This window comes from Macaca thibetana, unplaced genomic scaffold (assembly GCF_024542745.1).
Source record: "Macaca thibetana thibetana isolate TM-01 unplaced genomic scaffold, ASM2454274v1 unplaced_scaffolds107, whole genome shotgun sequence".
Taxonomy (NCBI): domain Eukaryota; kingdom Metazoa; phylum Chordata; class Mammalia; order Primates; family Cercopithecidae; genus Macaca; species Macaca thibetana.
The window spans coordinates 1-22,910 of record NW_026088896.1 but is presented as its reverse complement, the minus strand read 5'-3'; the positions used below and the strand labels follow the sequence as shown (position 1 = coordinate 22,910).

Genomic DNA, 22,910 nt, shown 5'->3' with positions numbered 1-22,910 from the left:
GAGTCTCGCTCTATCGCCCAGGCTGGAGTACAGTGGTGCAATCTCAACTCACTGCAACCTCCGCCTCCCAGGTTCAAGTAGTTCTCTGCCTCGCCCCCGGAGTAGCTGGGATTACAGGCACCCGCCACCACACCCAGCTAATTTTTTTGTATTTTTTTAGTAGAGATGGAGTTTCACCATATTGGCTGGCTGGTCTTGAACTCCTGATCCACCCGCCTTGGCCTCCCACAGTGCTGGGATTACAGGCGTGAGCCACTGCGCCCAGCCAGCACCTTTGTTTAAAACACATTACAGGCCGGGCGCGGTGGCTCAAGCCTGTAATCCCAGCACTTTGGGAGGCCGAGGCGGGTGGATCACGAGGTCAGGAGATCGAGACTATCCTGGCTAACATGGTGAAACCCCGTCTCTACAAAAAATACAAAAAACTAGCCGGGCGTGGTGGCGGGCGCCTGTAGTCTCAGCTACTTGGGAGGCTGAGGCGGGAGAATGGCGTGAACCCGGGAGGCGGAGCTTGCAGTGAGCCGAGATCACGCCACTGCACTCCAGCCTGGGAGACACAGCGAGACTCCGTCTCAAAAAAAAAAAAAAAAAAAACACATTACAAGTTCTGAGCTGTCAGCTGCATAGTGTAGTTGAGATACTTGTTGTACTGATCATGTGATAGTCACTTCATTTGCTAGACCTGCCTCTTCCAAATACCTTTGGCCTATGGAATTCAAGGGCCAGCAAAATAACGAAGCTACAGTATTATTTGAAATGTTGCCCTGTGGTTTTGGAAGTTCTCTCTAGACTGACAGACTTTTTATAGACTTTTGTCTTTGCCTTGTTGATATTTTCAGAACAGTTGATTTTAAATACATGGGGTAATATAGTTGCAGAAAATCAGCTTAAACATTTTATAAAATCTTTCCCACCTACCTCCTCCTCTGGTACTGGACCATATTTTATGCAAGGATCTTATAAGCGGTCTCATGTATACTCTAGCATTATTCTCAGTTTAGAGTGTTCATGTACCTGTGACATTCACAGATCTTACGGCTCCTTTGGTCAAGAAGTAAGAAGGGGCTTCTTTTTCTACTCAGGGCAAGAAGACTTGTAGACTTTATGGGTTTTATGAGAACAATGACATTATCTTAAATATAAAGTTTGGCAATAACCAAAAGTTACAAGTGTGGGACTATAGGTTTTTTGGATTTAGATCGCTAACCAGCATTTTTACATTCACACTGCAAGGGGTTCATGTATCTGCCCTTGGAGATACATGAGAGAAGTGGCTTGGAGAAGTGGCTTTGGCCTGATCTTGCTAGCTTTACTATATAATGCAATTCCAGTGGTAAGGCCAAGATTATGAGAGCTATACTCAATAGTAATCCTGGAGGAGTGATTGACTTTGTCTTGAAGCATGTGCAGGTAGTATTGTGAACTGTGATTCACTACCAGGATACCTCTTGTGAAATGTTCCTTCTATTGCTTGCCTTTCTAAAGCTTCTGAAAACTATCCCAAATGGCTATTTTCCTTGGGAATTAAAATTGACTCCTTCTATAAACACAGCAAAGAATTATGTGTACTTAAAGTGACAGTTGTATAATGAAAAATAGATTTCCACACTGTCATCTGCAGTGTGCACTTTGTGGTAGAGCAGCCCGTCAGATGCCTGAGCCATGCACAGCAGCCCACCTTAGAGCAGATTCTAACTTTGTCACAGTTTCTGGTCTGTTAAAAGGGAAGCATGTAGCCGGGCACAGTGGCTCACGCTTGTAATCCCAGCAATTTGGGAGGCCAAGATGGGAGGATCACTTGAGCCTCCAGGAGTTGGAGACCATCCTGGGCAACATGGCAAGACCCCATTTCTACAAAAAATAAAAAAAATTAAGCAGGCGTGATGGCGCATACCTGTAGTCCCAGCTACTTGGGAGGCTGAGGTGGGAGGATCCTGTGAGCCCAGGAGGTCCAGGCTCCAATGAGCCGTGATAGCACCATTGCATTCCAACCTGAGCGACTCTGTCTCAGGAAAAAAAAAAAAAGAAAGAAAGAAAAGGAAAGGCTGGGAGTAGCATGTAATTTTTTTTAAAGCAATTGCACAGATTCCAAGAAAATATCTTTAAGAATTGTAACCACTTTTGTGAGAGTATTACTTGGAAAATGGTTTCTTTCCCCCTTCTCCCTCTTCTCTTCTTTGTTTTTGGCCTGTTTTTACTTTGAATACAATGGGGCCCAGGTCCCCACCTGCTGTGCTTTTATCTGGGTTCCTGCAGCTCCATGCAGAGAAGCTCTTGAACCTTTGATAGGCCAGCCTTGTGCCCCTCCCTCTTCAGAGCAGGGTACAAGTTGCCCAGGAGATAAGAGGGACACATTCCTATGGAGCCCAGCCTGGGCGGGTTCTTAGGGGGATGGGAAAGGCCCAGGCTTCCGGACAGATGGGTTATGAAACCAGCATTTCAGCCACTGTGTGAGGAATCCCTTAGGATATAAGTTGCTTTCATTTATTACTACCATTAATATTGATGTTAGAAAGGAACACAAATGGCCAGGCACGGTGCCTCATGCCTGTCATCCTAGCACTTTGGGAGGCCAAGGTGAGTGCATTGCCCGAGCTCAGGAGATCGAGACCAGTGGGGCAACATGGCAAACCCTCACTTCTACTAAAAATACAAAAATTAGCTGGGCGTGATGGTGGGCGCCTGTAGTCCCAGCTGCTCGGGAGGCTGAGGCACGAGAATTGCTTGAACCTGGCAGGCAGAGGTTGCAGTGAGCCAAGATCGCACCACTGCACTCCAGCCTAGGCAATAGAGCAAGACTGTGTCTCAAAAAAAAAAAAAAAAAAAAAAAAAAAAAAAGAAAGAAAGAAAAAGAAAGGAACACAGAAGTTACTGGGTTTGAGAGTCACCATGTTTTAATCGTGTGGACTTAGACAAGATCTGTGACCTCCCCAAGCCCCATTTCCTCATTTGTAAAGTGAAGGTTAATCATAATATCTGTACCATAGGTTTGTTGGGAAGATGAAGTAATACCTAGGAAGTGCCTAGCATAGTGCCTGGCCCGTAGTAGGCCTCGTTTGTGTAGCTGGAACTATGATTTGATATCAGTACTGTCCCTGTAAGCAAATAAGGTCCCAGCACAGTATGTTCTTTAGGGGTCCTCCGGGACAAATGAAAATCACAGAAACCCTAGGGTATAACTCTGGGCTTTAGGTCTGTAATGCCATTAGATTGGTGCTACCAACATAAAAAGATAATGTTGACCTTTAGAGAACTGGCCTCCTGGGTCTTTTTCGTTCGACTAAAATCTAGAGTTTGTGAAGCTAAACCTCTCCCCAGCCCCATAGGCCTCTGTGACTAGTAAATTCGGTTATAAACACCATTCAACCATTAAAGCCCAAATGAAGTCAAGTGACTATTTGATTACAGGTTTGATTAATGGAACCCAGACCTAAGACTAACTGTAACCATTCCGGATTCTTTAAATCTTGAAAACATTTGAGAATTAAAACATTGTGGGTGTAAGTCATTTAAGTAATTGATACCCCCAATAGAGGGACCTTATATCCACTCATTTTAAAGTATGCAGACTTTTTCTTAGTTATTTGTTTTCTTTTCCTCCCCATCAACACAGAATTCTTCTGAACATAGGCACTCTGTGCTATCTTTGTTTATTCTATAAACAGGCTACCACATAAGCTATGAAGTCAAAATTGGGCTTATCAGGCAGGGAAAAATACTTTCTGCTCTGTTGCATCAACATTGTTAGGCAAACTGCAAGAACAGGATCAGAAAGATAAAGCCCTGAGGTGGTCTTACGTTTCCCAGGAATTTGTGTGAATTAAATGATCTTATCTTATGAAAATGTAAGGATTGCAATTTGTAGGAAAAACTGGAAAACTGGTGATAGCAGATAGCAAACAGACACATTACAGGTTCATTTCAGGAAGGATGAGTGATGACCATCTGGGAGATGGCAGGAAAATTGGGGCCTGAAGGGTTGTCATTCATATTTGTACATACCATTTAGTTCAGCATATTTAAAGAGTTTCTTTTTTCAACTATTGCATTATTTCTCTATGAGGCTTTGGATTTTTTCTGTAAGTGTTTTATTTTCAATGGAACTAAATCTCCCTAATTTTAAATTGATACTGCTGTTTGGCAGAGTTCAAAGTATTGATATCGTAATTACAATAGGATGGCTGTTGCAAAGAAGAATGTGACCTGAGTGCTTAATTTTGAACTCAGTAAGATTTGGATCCTTGAAGTTACAGTATGCAGATTCTTTAAATGATCATTTGTCCTATTGCCATGAGTATGGCACACATTATATTGTCCTATAACAGGAAGCTGTTCAAAATATTGGATATTAAAGAGGGTTTCAATTTCCATTCTGTGCAAGGACTCTAAAATTTTGAACAGCTGTCCAAGATTATGATTCATCAGAGATAACTAAAACTAATTGTTTAAATTTGAGTTTAAATTTGAAATACAAGACACTGTTCATTTTGCCAAAAACTCTACTTGGTTCTTTGTTGCTGTTTCGCTGTTTCTATTTCTGTGAAAGGAGACCTCATAAACTTTTCTTTTTTTTTCTTTTTGTTTTGTTTTTGAAATGGAGTCTGGCTCTATTGCCCAGGCTGGAGTGCAGTGGCACAATCTCTGCTCACTACAGCCTCCGCCTCCCAGGTTCAAGCCATTCTCCCTGCCACGGCCTCCCGAGTAGCTGGCATCAGAGGCACCCACAACCATGCCCAGCTAATTTTTGTATTTTTAGTAGAGATGGGGTTTCACCATGTTGGACAGGCTGGTCTCAAACTCCTGACTTCAGGTGATCTGCCTGCCTCGGCCTCCCAAAGTTCTGGGATTACAGACGTGAGCCACTGTGCCCAGTCAGAAACTTTTCTTTCTTGGCATCACATGTGGCAGTCCATAATGGCTCAACCTAAGAGTTACTGGAAGAATGATTTTTCTCAGTAAGAGCAACTCATTGAGAGTTAAAGAATCAGACCTGACAGTATCATAGCTGTGTGCCATTTCACACTAAAATATAAAAATTACAGTGAAAAACTTAAGAAACATAAAAGTATTTTTATTTTTATTTATTTATTTATTTTGAGATGGAGTCTCGCTCTGTCTCCCAGGCTGGAGTGCAGGGGCGCGATCTCTGCTCACTGAAAGCTCCGCCTCCTGGGTTCACGCCATTCTCCTGCCTCAGCCTCCCGAGTAGCTGGGACTACAGGTGCCCACCACCACGCCCGGCTTGTTTTTTTTTTGTATTTTTAGTAGAGACAGGGTTTCACCATGTTAGCCAGGATGGTCTCGATCTCCTGACCTCGTGATCCACGCACCTCAGCCTCCCAAAGTGCTGGTAGTACAGGCGTGAGCCACCACGCCTGGCCGCGGTATTTTTAAATCACTCACTTTTTAAAGAAGTTTCTAATACTCCTCTAGGTGTTAGATTTTACTGAGTTCCAAGAAACTCCTTAGATATATGAATTGTTTAAAAACAGGTGTTTATCCACTTAGTAGAGAGTGGTTGCCTATCTTTGCTAACGTTATTTCTTTGCTCTATAGGCGTCTAAATACTTTAAACAAATGTGCGGTGATGAAGCTAGAAATTAGTCCTCATCGGAAACGAGTGAGTATACAAATTGTATAATAGAATGAGGGGGAAAGGGCAAACAAAAAAGTGAATGATGTGTTTTGTAATAGCTTTTGTTTCTCAAAGTCTTAGTTTCTCGTTCCGTAAGCATCTACATCTTGAATGGTATCATCTAGACTCGATAGCCTTATGTAGTTGAAGTCAATAGTTGCAACTAGCCCATTACATTATTTTATATATTATTTTTGACCTGATCACATCAGCTATGATTTTGCCTAACTCAATGTCTGTTACATAATAAAGGGATCATGCTTAAGAATCTCAGTGGATTTTTGCATTGGTTATAGAGGAAATAAAGCTTATTTCCAACTCTTCTGTCTTCCCAAATATAACAATAACTGTGCTTCAAAGCTGTAGAGGTGAAAGTGAAGGCCGATTTGTGCAATATTGAAGAATAATAAGAGATTTGGAGGGAGGAAAGGAATTGGAGGAGGAAGAGGAGAAGGCAGGAAATCCCACACAGTTTAGTCAAATGGTGGTATAGAACCAAATTGGATGGTATTTTCTTCTGCGCGTGAATTGTGAAGACTTGTTATGAGATCTTACAAGAAGAGGTGGGTGTAGTACTGGGAGTAAGTGTCACAAATTAGAGTAAACAGGAATGAGTCTGGTCAAAGAACATATTTCTGACTTCCGGGTGCAAATTTGAATTATGCCAGAGTCCCTGAGCTGCAAAAAGTTGCCTTCTTGGGGAGTCAAAGCTTTGAAACAAATGAACTGGAACCTCAGCACCCACTGAGCTGTGCAGAAGAGCCCTAGAAGCCAGCGCTCCATGCTTTCCACTCATTGTCCTGTGAAACTTGGGCCATGGGATATTTTCCACACCAGTGGAAAAGACATGTATCATACTGAATTGTGCCCTTTGATTCCTGCCGAAAAGGCCCAGATGCAATAGTCGGTGTGACAGCATATCCCTGAGTCCTATACATAAATCGGGCATAACCAGCAAAGATGTTCCTTAGTGTTTATGAATACCACAAGCTGTCAGAGCTGCGTATTTGTGAAACCTTGTTCAATGGGCTGGAGCATGACTGAGGTTGAAACTTCACAGGTCAGCTGTGGCCTGAGCGCTAGCCCTCATGTCTGGTGGGGGAGGGGAAGAAAAGGTACTGGTAAGAGTCTCCAAAGCCCTGGTAGTGGACTGAAGCTGCGTGATGACCCACCTTGATCCAGGGCCCCTTTATTCCAGTGGGAGACCTTATAAATTTTCAGTGTCTAGAGATTTGAGTTGCCACTCTTCTTAGTGTTTGAAAACTACCTTTTTAATTGCAAGAGGGAATATAAACATACACCAACAAAAGACCGCACAACGGAAGGCAGCCCGGAGGCAGTCCTGCTCACTGCTCACTTCAGTTCAGAATATTTTGCATGCCTGGAATTTTCACCATCTCGGAGGTTTCCTCTGTGAGCAATTAAGGAACAGCCTGTAGATCCCAGAGTTTCCATAAAATAGTTCTTATTTAAACTTGCAGCATTTGGTCAGGTACTCCTCTGTTAAATTCTTTAAATACATCTTTGTTATTTAAAAAACAAAACAAAACAAAACACTGGGCACTGTGGCTCATGCCTGTAATCCCAACACTTTGGGAGGCCCATGTGGGAGGATCGCTTGAGGCCAGGAGTTTGAGACCAGCCTAGGCCAATATAGTAAGACTCCTGCTCTCTACAAAAAAAATTAAAAAGGAAAAAGAATATGTAAATGGGGCTGGGCACAGTAGCTCATCCCTGTCACCGCAGCACTCTGGGAGGCACAGGTGGGAGGATCATTTGAGGTCAGCAGTTCAGAACCAACCTGGGCAATACAGCAAGACCCCATCTCTACCAAAAAAAAAAAAAAAAATAGCTGGACATGTTGGCACTTGCCTGTAATCCCAGCTACTAGGGAGGCTGAAGTGGGAGGATCACTTGAGCCCTAGAATTTGAGCCTGCAGTAAGCTGTGATCATGCCACTGTACTCCAGCCTGGACAACAGAGTGAGACCCTATTTCTTAAAAAACAAAAACAAAACAAAAAAAAAAACCTTTAAAATTCAAATTATAAAGTACAAGGGGAGAATTGACACTACTGGCATATTATGAGCAGCCTCCTGCTCGTGCCCTGCTCCCTGCTGGCTGCCAGCCCTGGTGTGTGAATGGCTCCTTTCTGTCTTTGCAGAGTGAGGATTCAGACGAGGATGAGCCTTGTGCCATCAGTGGCAAATGGACTTTCCAAAGGGACAGCAAGAGATGGTCCCGGCTTGAAGAGTTTGATGTCTTTTCTCCAAAACAAGACCCAGTCCCTGGGTCCCCAGACGACTCCCACCCGCAGGACGGCGCCAGCCCCGGAGGCACGCTGATGGACCGCGGCGAGCGCCAGGAGGTGTCTTCCGTCCGCAGCCTCAGCAGCACTGGCAGCCTCGCCAGCCACGCGCCCCCCAGCGAGGATGCTGCCACCCCCCGGACTAACTCCGTCATCAGCGTTTGCTCCTCCAGCAACTTGGCAGGCAATGACGACTCTTTCGGCAGCCTGCCGTCTCCCAAGGAACTGTCCAGCTTCAGCTTCAGCATGAAAGGCCACGAAAAAACTGCCAAGTCCAAGACGCGCAGTCTGCTGAAACGGATGGAGAGTCTGAAGCTCAAGGGCTCCCACCACAGCAAGCACAAAGCGCCTTCAAAGCTGGGGTTGATCATCAGCGGGCCCATCCTGCAAGAGGGGGTGGATGAGGAGAAGCTGAAGCAGCTCAACTGCGTGGAGATCTCCGCCCTCAACGGCAACCGCATCAACGTCCCCATGGTACGAAAGAGGAGCGTTTCCAACTCCACGCAGACCAGCAGCAGCAGCAGCCAGTCGGAGACCAGCAGCGCGGTCAGCACGCCCAGCCCTGTTACCAGGACCCGGAGCCTCAGTGCCTGTAACAAGCGGGTGGGCATGTACTTAGAGGGCTTCGATCCTTTCAATCAGTCAACATTTAACAACGTGATGGAACAGAACTTTAAGAACCGCGAGAGCTACCCAGAGGACACGGTGTTCTACATCCCTGAAGATCACAAGCCTGGCACTTTCCCCAAAGCTCTCACCAATGGCAGTTTCTCCCCCTCGGGGAATAACGGCTCTGTGAACTGGAGGACGGGAAGCTTCCACGGCCCTGGCCACATCAGCCTCAGGAGGGAAAACAGCAGCGACAACCCCAAGGAACTGAAGAGGCGCAATTCTTCCAGCTCCATGAGCAGCCGCCTGAGCATCTATGACAACGTGCCGGGCTCCATCCTCTACTCCAGTTCAGGGGACCTGGCAGATCTGGAGAATGAGGACATCTTCCCCGAGCTGGACGACATCCTCTACCACGTGAAGGGGATGCAGCGGATAGTCAATCAGTGGTCGGAGAAGTTTTCTGATGAGGGAGATTCGGACTCAGCCCTGGACTCGGTCTCTCCCTGCCCATCCTCTCCAAAACAGATACACCTGGATGTGGACAACGACCGAACCACACCCAGCGACTTGGACAGCACAGGCAACTCCCTGAATGAACCGGAAGAGCCCTCTGACATCCCGGAAAGGAGGGATTCTGGGGTTGGGGCTTCCCTAACCAGGTCCAACAGGTAACAGTTTTTCTCCTCTCTCCAGGTGTGAGGCACGGGGGTCAGAAAGAGATTGCCTGTGCTTGTTCTGTGGGAGAAAATGGGATTAAGTCTGGCATTCTTAGCCATGTCCATACCTAAGGAAGGTGTCAGACCAGGAAGCACCAAAATTCAAAAAGTGGATGTGATTGAATGGGTATGGAGTTCCGGTTGGGGAAGATGAAAAAAGTTCTGGAGATGGTTGATAGAGATGGTCACACAATGAGAATGAACTTGGTGCCACTCAACTGCACACTGAAAAATGGTGAAAACGGTACACTTTATATTGTGTATATTTTCCCATAATGAGGATTAAAGCATGGAATAGAAATCAAGTCCTCTCAGTTCCTAAGATAAGATGCCAGCAAGCAGCCCATTGCTAATGTTGCTTCTATCTATTAAAAAGCCTTTGGGCCAGGCACAGTGGCTCACTGTAATCCAATACTTTGGGAGGCCAAGGTGGGAGGATCACTTGAGGCCAAGAGTTTGAGACCAGGCTGGGCACCATAGGTAGACTCCGTCTCTACAAAAAATTAAAAAATGAGCCAGACATGGTGGCACAGGCCTGCAGTCCTGGCTACTCAGGAGGCTGAGGCAGGAGGATCACTTGAGCCCAGGAGTTCAAGGCTGCAGTGAGCTCTGATGGCACCACTGCCTGGGCAACAGAGCAAGAAAAAAATCAAATAAAATCAAATAAAAAGCCTTTACACTCACTTTTCTCTCCACTTCTCCCGCAGGCACCGACTGAGATGGCACAGTTTCCAGAGCTCACATCGGCCAAGCCTCAACTCTGTATCACTACAGATTAACTGCCAGTCTGTGGCCCAGATGAACCTGCTGCAGAAATACTCACTCCTAAAGCTAACAGCCCTGCTGGAGAAATACACACCTTCTAACAAGCATGGTTTTAGCTGGTAAGAGTTTAAATGATCAGTCAACTGTCCTTGAAAGATATTTTTGGGGCCGGGCGCGGTGGCTCACGCCTGTAATCCCAGCACTTTGGGAGGCTGAGGTGTGCGGATCATGAGGTCAGGATATCGAGACCATCCTGGCTAACACAGTAAAACCCCAACTCTACTAAAAATACAAAAAATCAGCCAGGTGTGGTGGCGGGCACCTGTAGTCCCAGCTACTCGGGAGGCTGAGGCAGGAGAATGGCGTGAACCCGGGAGGCGGAGCTTTCAGTGAGCCGAGATCGCGCCACTGCACTCCAGCCTGGGCAACAGAGCGAGACTGTGTCTCAAAAAAAAAGATATTTTTGGTCAGCTCCTTGAGGTTGTCCCCACAGTAAAAATATGACACTAATCACTCTCTCTGCTTTTTTTGTTTTGTTTTGTTTTGTTTTTTGGTTTTTTGGTTGTTTTTTTTTTTTTTTTTTTTTTTTTTTTTTTTTTTTGAGACAGGGTCTTGCTCTGTCACCTAGGCTGGAGTGCAGTGCAGTGGTGCAATCTTGGCTCACTGCCACCTTGACTTCCTGGGCTCAAGCGATTCTCCCACTTCAGGCTCCAGAGTGGCTGGACTCCCGAGTAGGTGGTACTACAGTCGCTCTCCACCACACCTGGCTAGTTTTTTGTTTTTTGTTTTTTGTTTTGTTTTGTTTTCTTCTGTTTTGTAGAGATGCAGTTTCACCATGTTAACTAGGCTGGTCTCGAATTCCTGGCCTCAAGAGATCCACCCACCTTGGCCTCCCAAGTTGCTGGAATTACAGGTGTGAGCTGCCACGCCAGCCACTCTCTATATTCTTGAGGCCACATTTGATATTGTTGAAGCCAGTGGAGTCTTAGGAAATTATCAGCGTGGGTTGGTTGATTAAGTTTTCAGCTCTCTGAGTGACAGATTGCCAGTTGATGGGGGAGAGAATGCATTACTCTTGCATCATGTGGTATAGGCATCTTTCCAATATTAGGAATAATCCACTATAAGTAAATATTTGCACAGTATCAGATCATATTTTTGGATGGAAGAAAAGAAAAACATTAAGATTTAATGAGACTGTCTTTGAAATTCTTGATTTACAGTACCTGGTCTTATAACCCTATTCATGCCTTTTTGTAGAAATCATTTTGGGCCGGGTGTGGTGGCTCATACCTATAATACCAGCATTTTGGGATTCTGAGGCAGGTGGATCACATGAGGCCAGGAGTTTGAGACCAGCCTGGCCAACATGGTGAAACCCCATCTCTACTAAAATACAAAAATTAGCTGGGCATGGTGGCACTCAGGAAGTCGAGACATGAGAAACCCTTGAACCCAGGAGGTGGAGGTTGCAGTGAGCCCCAAGATAAGGCTACTGTACTCCATCCTGGGCGACAGAGTAAGACTCTGTCTCAAAAAAAAAGAAAAAAAAGAAAAAATCACTTTGGACGCAATGCAAATATTTGTAGCATCATTAAAAAAATCTACCTGTGCTAAAGAATTCAGGTTACTTTTTTTCTAGCAAAGACTCTCAAACAGTGAATAATTATTTTAAGGAATTCACTACTCTAACATATTATAGACTCAAATGTAGAGATGAAATGCATTGTACAAATTGTTTATAATTACTTTGAAAAATATAGCTCCTTAGTATATAGAATGTGAGGGGTAGGCTATAAGACTAGATGAGTCATCTAGCCTAATCTGGGTACATCTTAATTTTTCTGCTATCAGTGCAAAGCAGAGAAATGTTTTCTAGATTGACATCTCAGTGTATTTTTCAGTGTCGGCTGGGAATCCTTAAGTCTTTTCAGTAATCTGAGTGTTTATTATCCAGTTGCACAACTACTGTATTTGATAAAAATGGAGAAGCCGCCCATTTTATTAGTAGCACACTGTAGCAAACCCAAGTTACTTGAGAAAGTCGGCGAAGTAAGGAAACTGTTCTGTCTTCAGCTCCTCCTCTCCTTAGGACTCATAGTGGGTTTAACTTCAGCATCAAAGCACCTCCTGTTCAAAGGCTGTTATTATGTGAGCCTTGCTAAATACAGAAGTTGTTTGTTCTGAATGACAGAAATAAGTATTGACCGGTTTATCCTCACATGCTTCAGATTCTCGGTGGGGATCGTAATGTGTTCTTTTCACATTCCGCCGTCGGGCTTTTCTCCCCCGACAAAGCGAGCATTATGCACACTTATAGCCGTGATACCATATACTTAACTGTATGGAAATACAAACTTAACTCTGCTCTTTCGTTTTACCTTTCCTGGAGCTATAAACAGTAACATGCCATGGCCGCTGGTGAGCATTCAAAAAGCAAAGCGGTCTGTCTTCTCTGGAGTTCCTCTGTGCTTAGAGTAATATTTTCCCTGCTGGCTATTTAAAACTGCATATTTTAGATTCTCATTTCTGAGTTGCCCACCCCCATCCCACCAAACCCTCAAGAATCTGAAAGTCCATAATACTTCTTGAGTTCTGGTCAGCGTTTCCAGTGACTCAAAACTAACTGTAAAAACCTCACATGGTGGGATCTGTGGAGCAGGGAGGAATCCTACACAAGGTTCTTTTCCTGTTTGGCCTTGCCCTTTCGGGTCCTGTTCAGAGAGGTCATTTGGAGAGCTGGAATTTCTGCTTGACAGCCTGAAATGCATGACATGGGTTTCCTGCTGTTGCGTATACTGCTGGGGTGGACCTGGTTTCAGGACACCAGAGAGCCTGGGGTTGGCTCACAAAACCCCCATTGTTCCTTTTCCATCTTCCTTTAGAAACCTAAAAATGTAATGTTCTGCGGGTCATCAGCAGGAGAATTTATTTTGACTTCAGGTCATTCACTGTTGAGCTCTGGAGTTGGCTGTCATTGTGTTAGGCTCTCATTGCTGTTTTCCCATCCTGTATTACGTGCATCTTTTGACCCTAAATGCTTTGGATCTCATCAAGAACTCAGAAGTGATTCTTATCCTTTTGTCAAGACAAAAGAGACCTTGTTTTTCACACTCTATCAGAAGCACCTCATTAGGATATTATACGTTGTTTTCTGCTTGTTCCTTCCTATACCACCATTCTATGAGGAAATCCATCAGCTTCCTTAAGACTGTAGACTCCAATTCTCCAGGTTCAAGGTGGAAAGACACTCCCAACTGAGGAAATGAGACTGAACCTCACAACCCCAGCTCTTAGAAGATCTAGAACAGCACTGTCCAGGAGAACTGTCTGGATGATAGGAACATTCTTTATCTGCACAAGCCAATACAGTAGGTACTGAGCACAAAAGGCGAAGGAGCACCTGAAGTGTGGCCAGAGCCACTGGGGAACTGAACTTGTCATTTTGTTTAATTTAAATTTAAGTAGCCACCATATTAGCACAGATCTGGAGCCCACAGGGTTTACCTGCAGAAGTGGACAAGTGTAGACAGACAAGCGAACATGTCTCCCCCGACACCAGCATCTCTGTGTTCTTTAACAGGGCCGTGCCCAAGTTCATGAAGAGGATCAAGGTTCCAGACTACAAGGACCGGAGTGTGTTCGGGGTCCCACTGACGGTCAACGTGCAGCGCACAGGACAGCCGTTGCCTCAGAGCATCCAACAGGCCATGCGATACCTCCGGAACCATTGTTTGGATCAGGTGAGAGTGCTGCCTGCGGGTCCGCACACTCAGGGGAGCTCGGATTACGTGCAGCGTCTTCTAGTTGTGTGGTGTGGACACTGCGTCCATGTGAATGTACCCCACACTTAGTGTTGCTCTTCCGACAGGTTGGGCTCTTCAGAAAATCGGGGGTCAAGTCCCGGATTCAGGCTCTGCGCCAGATGAATGAAGGTGCGGTAGACTGTGTCAACTACGAAGGACAGTCTGCTTATGACGTGGCAGACATGCTGAAGCAGTATTTTCGAGATCTTCCTGAGCCGCTAATGACGAGCAAACTCTCGGAAACCTTTCTACAGATCTACCAATGTGAGTGTCCTTTGATCTTAAGATTGTTGGTGTCGGGGAAAAATAGGACCCACTGAAGCTTGTAGCTTCCTTGATAGCATTCTTTTCTTTTTTTTGAGATGGAGTCTCGCTCTGTCACCCAGACTGGAGTGCAGTGGCGTGACCTCGGCTCACTGCAACCTCTGCCTCCCAGGTTCAAGCAATTCTCCCACCTCAGCCTCCCAAGTAGCTGGGACTACAGGAGGGCGCCACCACATCTGGCTAATTTTTGTATTTTTAGTAGAGGCGGGGTTTCACCATGTGGGCCAGGAAGGTCTCGAATTCCTGACCTCAAGTGATCCTCCCACCTCGGCCTCCCAAAGTGCTAGGATTACAGGTGTGAGCCACCGTGCCTGGCCTTGATAGCGTTCTTTTGACAAGAGGGTCTGCATGGTGACCTCTTGGAAACCCATGTCATCACTTTCTTCCTTGCCTCCTTGTTTGTGGAACAGGTTTCTGTATAGTTACTGAATGATGCGAAAATAAATTTCCCAGTCTCTAATGACTGATGCAACTGTACGTTTTTACCAGCAGATCCAAGTTAGGCTTTCGTTAGTTTCTAGAACAGTGTTATCTGAGCGCTCAGATAAAGATCAGGTACCAAGATCTCTTTCTCTCTCCACCTTGTCTACAGAAATTTCAGTTGCTTCACCTCCCTCTTGCTGGGCTCTTGGATTTAAAATTTCACAGGTCTGTGTGTTTTATCTTGCTGTAAAATGAATACATAATCTTCTTCTGTTATTCATCTCAGTTTCTGCCAGAAATACTTGGGAAAACAATACCCATGCCCTTCTTACTTTTATGTAAAGCTTAAAGCAAACAGTTGTCTAAATTAATGATCAAGTTCAGGATTATGGCTTTTACAGCCTTGTGTTTTTCTTGGCTCAGTGTGGTATTACAGCAATGTAATTTAAAAGCAGCCTCTCTTAGCGCTCGAATTGTCTCTAGGACTGGCACAGTGGACTTCATTTTATGAGAAATGGAGCTGGTCTGGATTATTTCATTAGTTGTTTCATCCTTTCATATTTTATAAAAACACAGGTCACATTTTCCTTGCCAAGGTATTTGTTATGTGTTGTAACCATGGAGCTGTTTAATCAGTTTGTCCTATGGAGCTACATTTGAGTGACTTGATTTTTCCACCACACGCTCTTTTAAAGAGTTGTCTATTCAAGGAGACCTGAAGATTGGGATCAGCATTTTCTACATGTAGATTGTTTATGGGTTTATTTGCATTTTTATGTATTTGCATATTCATATGCATTTTTATAACAGCCTCTCAAGCATGCTTTCTAAAAACTTAAGATATTACTAATTCAATGTATTCTATGTATTAATTAAACTGAATATTTTCAGTTCAATTCAGTTCAGAACTGAATATTTTAGCAGCTTGCTTTTCCCATTTCAAGAATGAACAAATCAGTTAAACTCATGAAAATCTCCAGAGATACTGAACATTTTGTACTCAAGGCTGAGAGATCTCCGTTCTTACGTTCTTGTACATATTTCAGGCAAGATTTTTCATCGACACTAAACAAAAGTGTATAGTGTTTTCAGTAATTGAGATTGGTAAATTAGGGATTTTTTTTTCTCATGCGTCGTTAAGAAAAAAAACTGTTCTGTAAACTAAAAGAACAGGCATCCTCTAGAGCCGAACTCTGAGGTGGATTTAAGAGTGTTTGGGTATCGTGGGTGTTTAAAATTTTTTTCACTCCTTCACGAGGCAGGAAATACTTGAGGGTAGTGACGCCAGTGGCAATTCATAACTTTTACCGTATTCACCTCTAGTACACTTTCTACAAGTGCTTGTTCAGTACTGGGCTGAGGTATTTGATGCCGATATTTGCTTTGGGACATTTCCTTGCAATATCCATGCAAATTCACCAAGCTGATGGGGAAAGTGCTGGTGTCGTGCAGATGTGCCCAAGGACCAGCGCCTGCAGGCCATCAAGGCTGCCATCATGCTGCTGCCTGACGAGAACCGGGAGGTTCTGCAGACCCTGCTTTATTTCTTGAGCGATGTCACAGCGGCCGTAAAAGAAAAAACCAGATGACCCCAACCAACCTGGCCGTGTGCTTAGCGCCTTCCCTCTTCCACCTCAATACCCTGAAGAGAGAGAATTCCTCTCCCAGGTACGGGCTGCATGGGAGGTGCGTACACAGAGGGGGCAGCCTGCGTTCTTCTAGGACTCTCTGTATTTGTGGTTTTGTGGGAGTCTTTCCCGAAACAAGGAAGAAAGTTAGACCGCTGTATTAGTCCATTCTCACACTGCTAATAAAGACATGCCTGAGACTGGTCTATTGGTGTCCATGAGAAAACAGTCTCACGGGACTTAACCCCCACAGACTAAATCCATCCAACTGATCCTTTTCCTCAGCTCTAAAGGAACTTGAAAAGTATTTCTTAGCTAGAGGCCTGGGGCCTAGTTATGCTAGTGAAGGTTAGGTTGCTTTTGAAAGTCGTACAGTGTTTAAATGTATGTTTAAATAGTTCTTTCTGAGATGGAGTCTCGCTCTGTCGCCCAGGCTGGAGTGCAGTGGTGCAGTCTCAGCTCACTGCCACCTCTGCCTCCCAAGTTCAAGCCATTCTCCTGCCTCAGCCTCCCCAGTAGCCGGCACTACAGGCATGCGCTGCCATGTCTGGCTAATTTTTGTATTTTTAGTAGAGACGGGGTTTCACCATGTTGGCCAGGCTGGTCTTGAGCTCCTGACTTCATGATCCACCTGCCTCAGCCTCCCAAAGTGCTGGGATTACGGCATGAGCCCCTGTGCCTGGCCACATTTAAATAGTTCTTAAAGTTGACTGGGGCAATCCAACTGTAATGGGATACAGAACTAGAGATGAGTAGAGGAGAGAGATCAAATAAGATGAAGACAAAAGCTCAAGGAAACAATGGACTTAGCCCTCACCTGTGGGAGGGGGCCTGTGTATTCAGGCAGGTAAAGACGGTGACACCGTTTACTCCAACTCCCAGGGACTCCTTTCCCACATTTCTCAGAAGCTGCTCCCCTACCACGCAAACACTGCCCCTCCAAGCTGCCCTGTTCCCAATAGGAACCTGTTTAATAAAATGGTTTTAATCACCTTGATTTCATCAAAAGCATATCTCTCTAATGTTTTTTGTGTGTTGTTGACAAAACTCTGAGATACTCTGGTGAGCAAAGTAAAAACACTCTTAATGAATTGAACAATAAACAGGTTCCAGTGAAAAAAATTTTTTCTCTTTTCTTTGGGTTTCCTGGAATAATACCTGGATGAAAAATATATAAATATTTGAACTGTTCCCCTCCTGTATTTCTTCTATCTAGGGTAATGCAAAGAAAACAAAGTTTGGGCAAACCAGATCAGAAAGATTTGAATGAAAACCTAGCTGCCACTCAAGGGCTGACCCATATGATCGCCGAGTGCAAGAAGCTTTTCCAGGTAAGGAAGTGAGAAGCTTGGCTCCTTTATTAAGGATAATGTGAATAGGTACAAAGTCTTAGGCTTGATACTTGTTCATGTCTTACCTGAAGACCTTTTCCACAGCTGGAGATGGTATAAATAGCCGAGAATGTCTTATTTACATATATTATAATGTATCAGCTAGAGTTAATTATGCTTAATGAAATTGTCCCTTTAGTTAGAAAGGAAAAGCAGCCGGGCGTTGTGGCTCACGCCTGTAATTCTAACACTTTGGGAGACTGAGGCTGGTGGATCACATGAGCTCGGTAGTTCAAGACCAACCTAGGCAACATGATGAGACCTCATCTCTACAAAAAAAAATTTTTTAAATGAGCCGGGCATGGTGGTGTGCACCTGTAGTCTCAGCTACTTGGGAGGCTGAGATGGGAGGATCACGGGAGCCCAGGGAGATGGAGGTTGCAATGAGCCAAGATTCTGCCATTGCACTCCAGGCTGGGTAACAGAATGCGACTCTGCCTCAAAAAAAAAAAAAGAAAGAAAGAAAAAGGAAAAGAAAAAAAGGCAACAAATTATCTGGAATTAAACTTCTGTATCCACTTCTGTATCTGAGAAACCTGCTTTGATCAATGTAATTCACTCCCCCTACTCTTAACTTTCCAAAGAAGACCTTACATGGGAATAAGATTTCAGATACCTTTATGGAGGTGATCTATTCATATCCTCATGGTACCACGTGAGGTCAGCATGATAGCCCACCTCTGGCGGAAAGATGCCTGTGCTGCTTTAAGGACCAGGCCACTGTTCCTGCCTAGCCTTTTCCACTGATGGGCGTTGAGATTGAGTACAGGCGGACCCACCTCCTTTCTGTCTGTCACGTTCCGCACAGGTTCCCGAGGAAATGAGCCGATGTCGTAATTCCTATACTGAACAAGAGCTGAAGCCCCTCACGCTGGAGGCACTCGGGCACCTGGGAAATGATGACTCAGCTGACTACCAACACTTCCTCCAGGACTGTGTGGATGGCCTGTTTAAAGAAGTCAAAGAGAAGTTTAAAGGCTGGGTCAGCTACTCCACTTCGGAGCAGGCTGAGCTGTCCTATAAAAAGGTAAGGCTTCACCCTGTTGTCGGCTAGTTCAGTCCAGGCGTCGAGGCTTGGGTCCATCAGAGATAACATGCTTTTGCCAACTAATCTCTCTGGGGATCTGTAGCCCACACCCTGTCTTGTAGAGCTGGGCACCCGGGTGAGTCAGATCCCCCTGGTGAGAGTGGAAACCGGGCAAAGGAAGAGTAATTTTCATCCCGTGTAACACTTGGGAGAGGATTTCAACTATTTCTAATGAAGTCCTTTGGCTCTGCAGAATCACACTAGACTTCCCTGGAATGTTTTGCTAATGGCATTGAGCTGTGGAACATCCTATGACACGCTTCGATTTTTCCATAATTTGGTCAGAAACCCTTTGCACTCTTCTCTGTTCTTACTGTTCTCTTGGCCCTTTAATGAGCAGGGATCCTTAGGGGGAAATTAATTCCAGTTAGGACTAGTAAACATCTTGAGGGCAGAGGCATCTCGTAAGGCTCAGCAGGATAGGTCCATCGGAGGTGTATGTTGATGCTGCCTCTACCATCTTGAAAATACATAAACAATGGGAGTAGGCTGGGTGGCCTTGCAGGCTTTGGAAATGAGTGTAAATGATTGATTTTTTATTTTTTATTTTTTATTCGTTATTTTTTTTGAGATGGAGTCTTGCTCTGTCGCCCAAGCTGGAGTGCAGTGGCGCCATACCGGCTCACTGCAACCTCTGCCTCCCGGGTTCAAGCAATTCTCCTGCCTCAGCCTCCCAAGTAGCTGGGACTGCAGGCACCCGCCCCCACCACCATGCCTGGCTAATTTTTGTATTTTTAGTAGAAAAGATGGGGTTTCACCATATTGTCCAGGCTGCTCTCGAACTCCTGACCTTGTGATCTGCCCATTTTCGCCTCCCAAAGTGCTGGGATTATAGGCGTGAACCACCACGCCCGGCCAGTGACTGATATTTCTTTATTGCATACACCCTGATACAGGTCCCAGAAAAACAAAACAAATGTCATAATTTGTTTTGCTTTGTTTTGAGATGGAGTTTCATTCTTATCACCCAGGATGGAGTGCAGTGGTGTGATCTCGGCTCACTGCAAAATCCGCCTCCTAGTTTCAAGTGATTCTCCTTCCTCAGCCTCCCGAGCACTTGTGCTTACAGGTGTCCGCCACCACGCCTGGCTAATTTTCGTATTTATAGTAGAGACAGGGTTACACCATGTTGGCCAGGCTGTTCTTGAACTCCTGACCTCAGATGATCTACCCACCTCAGCCTCCCAAAGTGCTGGGATTATAGAAATAAGCCACAGCACCCAGCCCCCAAATGTCATAATTTTGACCAGAGTTGACAACAGCTTTTGTTCACTTTCTGGCTTGCTCTTAAAGCCTAGGGATAGCAGCCTATTTAAGTCATAGATTTATTAGCCCTCCAATATTTATATATTGATTATATTGTTTATATGATTTATATAATCAATTAACATTGATTATATGTGACTAAAATTGTTAGTCTAACTAACAATTTGACTTCAAAAACTAGGTGTGTACGGATTGCCTTGGCACTGAGAAATATATCCTCTTTCCAGGTGAGCGAAGGACCCCCTCTGAGGCTTTGGAGGTCAACCATTGAAGTCCCTGCTGTGCCAGAGGAAATCTTAAAGCGCCTACTTAAAGAACAGCACCTCTGGGATGTAGACCTGTTGGATTCAAAAGTGATTGAAATTCTGGACAGCCAAACTGAAATTTACCAGTATGTCCAAAACAGTATGGCACCTCATCCTGCTCGAGACTACGTTGTTTTAAGGTGAGCACTTCCAAATTGTTTTTTTGTGACAAGGATGACTCCATATATGAACCAAGCCTATATGTCACTGATCTTACAAGATGGTATAATTATTTAAAGTAGAGGCCAGGCATATGATGGCTCACACCTGTAATCCCAGCACTTTGGGAGGCCAAGACAGTAGGATCACTTGAGGCCAGGAGTTCAAGACCAGCCCGGGCAATACAGCAAGACCCTATCTCCGCAAAAAATTTTTAAAAATTAGCTAGATGTTGTGGTGCATGCCTGTAGTCTTAGCTACTCGGGAGGCTGAGGCAGGAGGATCTCTTGAGCCAGGAATTTGAGGCTGCAGTGAGCTGTGAGTATGCCACTGTACTGCAGCCTGGGCAACAGAGCGAAGACTTTGTTTCTAAATAAACGAACAAAACATATGCCTCCAGAAAAGTAGTGAACACCTTCAAATGTGGAAAACAGATCTACATTTATTCTAGCAATGTGTTCCTCACTGAGAATGGCTTGAACTCCTTGGTAACTGAGCTCGGAAAGAGAGGCGCCTTCCAATGAATATGCTCATTGGTAGCAGATTTTTGCCCCTTTTAGGATAGATTTTCTTGTCAGAAACAGCTAGTGAATGAATAAGCCAGGAAATAACATTTGAGTCCCAAGGGAGATGTGGTTAAGGCTGATTTATGTGTAATTCATAAATTCTCTTGAGATATTACTGAAAGAAGAATTCCAAAAATCTTTGAGGAAATGTCATGTTGGAAGTCCAGACCTTTTCAAACAGCCAGTGCTCCTTTAGGTGTCTGTGTTCCAAGACATTTGTGAAATAGAAAAAATGGTTTTAAGCTACACTTCAAATTGGCTCTTTTTTCAAAGAGGAGACTGTCTGAGCATATAAACCCTCTGTAACAGCGACTCTGTACAGAGTTCCTCATTCGGGAGTCCTTGTATAGTGTCTTCGTGCATATAATACTAATACTGCTCTAACAGAATGTCACAGACCGGGCAATTTATAATAAACAGATATTTATTTGGCTCTTGGTTCTAAAGGCTGGGAAGTCCAAGATCAAGGAGTTGCATCCGGTTGTTTGTTTGTTTGTTTGTTTGATTTGGGGACATGGTTTCATTCTGTCACCCATGCCAGGGTACAGTGGCAAGCTCATGGCTCACTGAAGCCTTCACCTCCCAGGCTCAAGCAATCCTCCCCCCTCAGCCTCCCCAGTAGTTGGTACTACAGGCATGTGCCACCATGCCTGGCTAACTTGTTGATTGTTTCTGGTGGTGACATGGTTTCACCATATTGTCCAGGCTGGTCTCAAACTCCTGGGCTCAAGCGATCCTCCTACCTCAACCTCCCAAAGTGCCAGGATTTCAGGCATGAACCACCATGCCCAGCCTAGTGAGGGTCTTCTTACTGTGTCCTCCCATAGTGGAAGGGCAAAGAGAGGGCAAGGGAGAGCAAAAGAGAAAATGTGCAGCTTTAAGCCATTTTTATTTATATATTTATTTATTTTGAGATAGAGGGTCTCACTTTGTTGCCCAAGTTTGAGTGCAGTGGCATGATTACAGCTTAAGCAATCCTACCATCTCAGACCCCCAAGTAGCTGGGATTACAGGGGCACACCACCATGCCTGGCTAATATTTTTTATTTTTAGTAGAGATGAGGTCTCACTATGTTGCCCAGGCTGGTCTTGAACCCCTGATCTCAAGCAATCCTCCCTCCCCAGCTTCCCAAAGTGCTGGGATTAAAGGCGTGAGCCACGGAACCCAGCCTCAAGCTCTTATAATTGCCATTAATCCAGCTCCCATTAGGTCCCACCTCCCAACACTGTTGTATTGGGGATTCAGTTTCTAGCACATGCTTTTTGGGGAACACATGTACACCATAGCAAGTAGCTTAGAGGATGCCATTTATCTAGGCCTGGGCCACACAGCACAGCCACTGAGCCTGACCCATCACCCCACTGCAAATAGGGAAGAGTGAAGCATGATTTTAAACTTGGCTTCTATGAAATTGCATCATTTCCGCCTCTGGTTTTGTCTCTACAGAACCTGGAGGACTAATTTACCCAAAGGAGCCTGTGCCCTTTTACTGACCTCCGTGGATCACGATCGGGCTCCTGTGGTGGGTGTGAGGGTTAATGTACTCTTGTCCAGGTATTTGATTGAACCCTGTGGGCCAGGAAAATCCAAACTCACCTACATGTGCAGAGCTGACTTAAGGTATGTTCTGATTCTGATTTTTTTAATACGGTGAGGGTCATGAAGGAAATTCAGACTTTTTGTTTAATGCAAAGAATGCCCTAAATGAACACATCATTGTTTCCTGGTGACTTCATGAAGAGTGGTGTTTATACAGTAGCATTTCATGTTTGTTGGTCTTCCAGCGACCGCTTCCTAATTTGGATCCCTTAGAAAATGTAGTTCTAAAGCAAAGCAAATACGGTAGCTTGGCCATGAATTCAAAGCCACAGGAAGTGATAGATTTTATGCATTTGAACTAGCAAACAGACGTTTCTCAT

The 22,910-nt window shown here is 44.7% G+C and overlaps 1 protein-coding gene across 1 annotated transcript; it reads left to right on the top strand.

The window, feature by feature from the left end:
* Window positions 1-574: 574 nt before the first annotated feature.
* LOC126947308 (rho GTPase-activating protein 7-like) lies at window positions 575-22,886 on the top strand. Its single transcript, XM_050777997.1, is given in 11 exon segments — window positions 575-5,620; window positions 7,799-9,222; window positions 9,978-10,154; window positions 13,619-13,778; window positions 13,907-14,105; window positions 16,041-16,165; window positions 16,168-16,256; window positions 17,433-17,547; window positions 18,416-18,634; window positions 20,188-20,405; window positions 22,438-22,886. Coding segments are annotated over 11 exon segments (3,081 nt in total). The 5' UTR covers window positions 575-5,473; the 3' UTR covers window positions 22,646-22,886.
* Window positions 22,887-22,910: the final 24 nt, after the last annotated feature.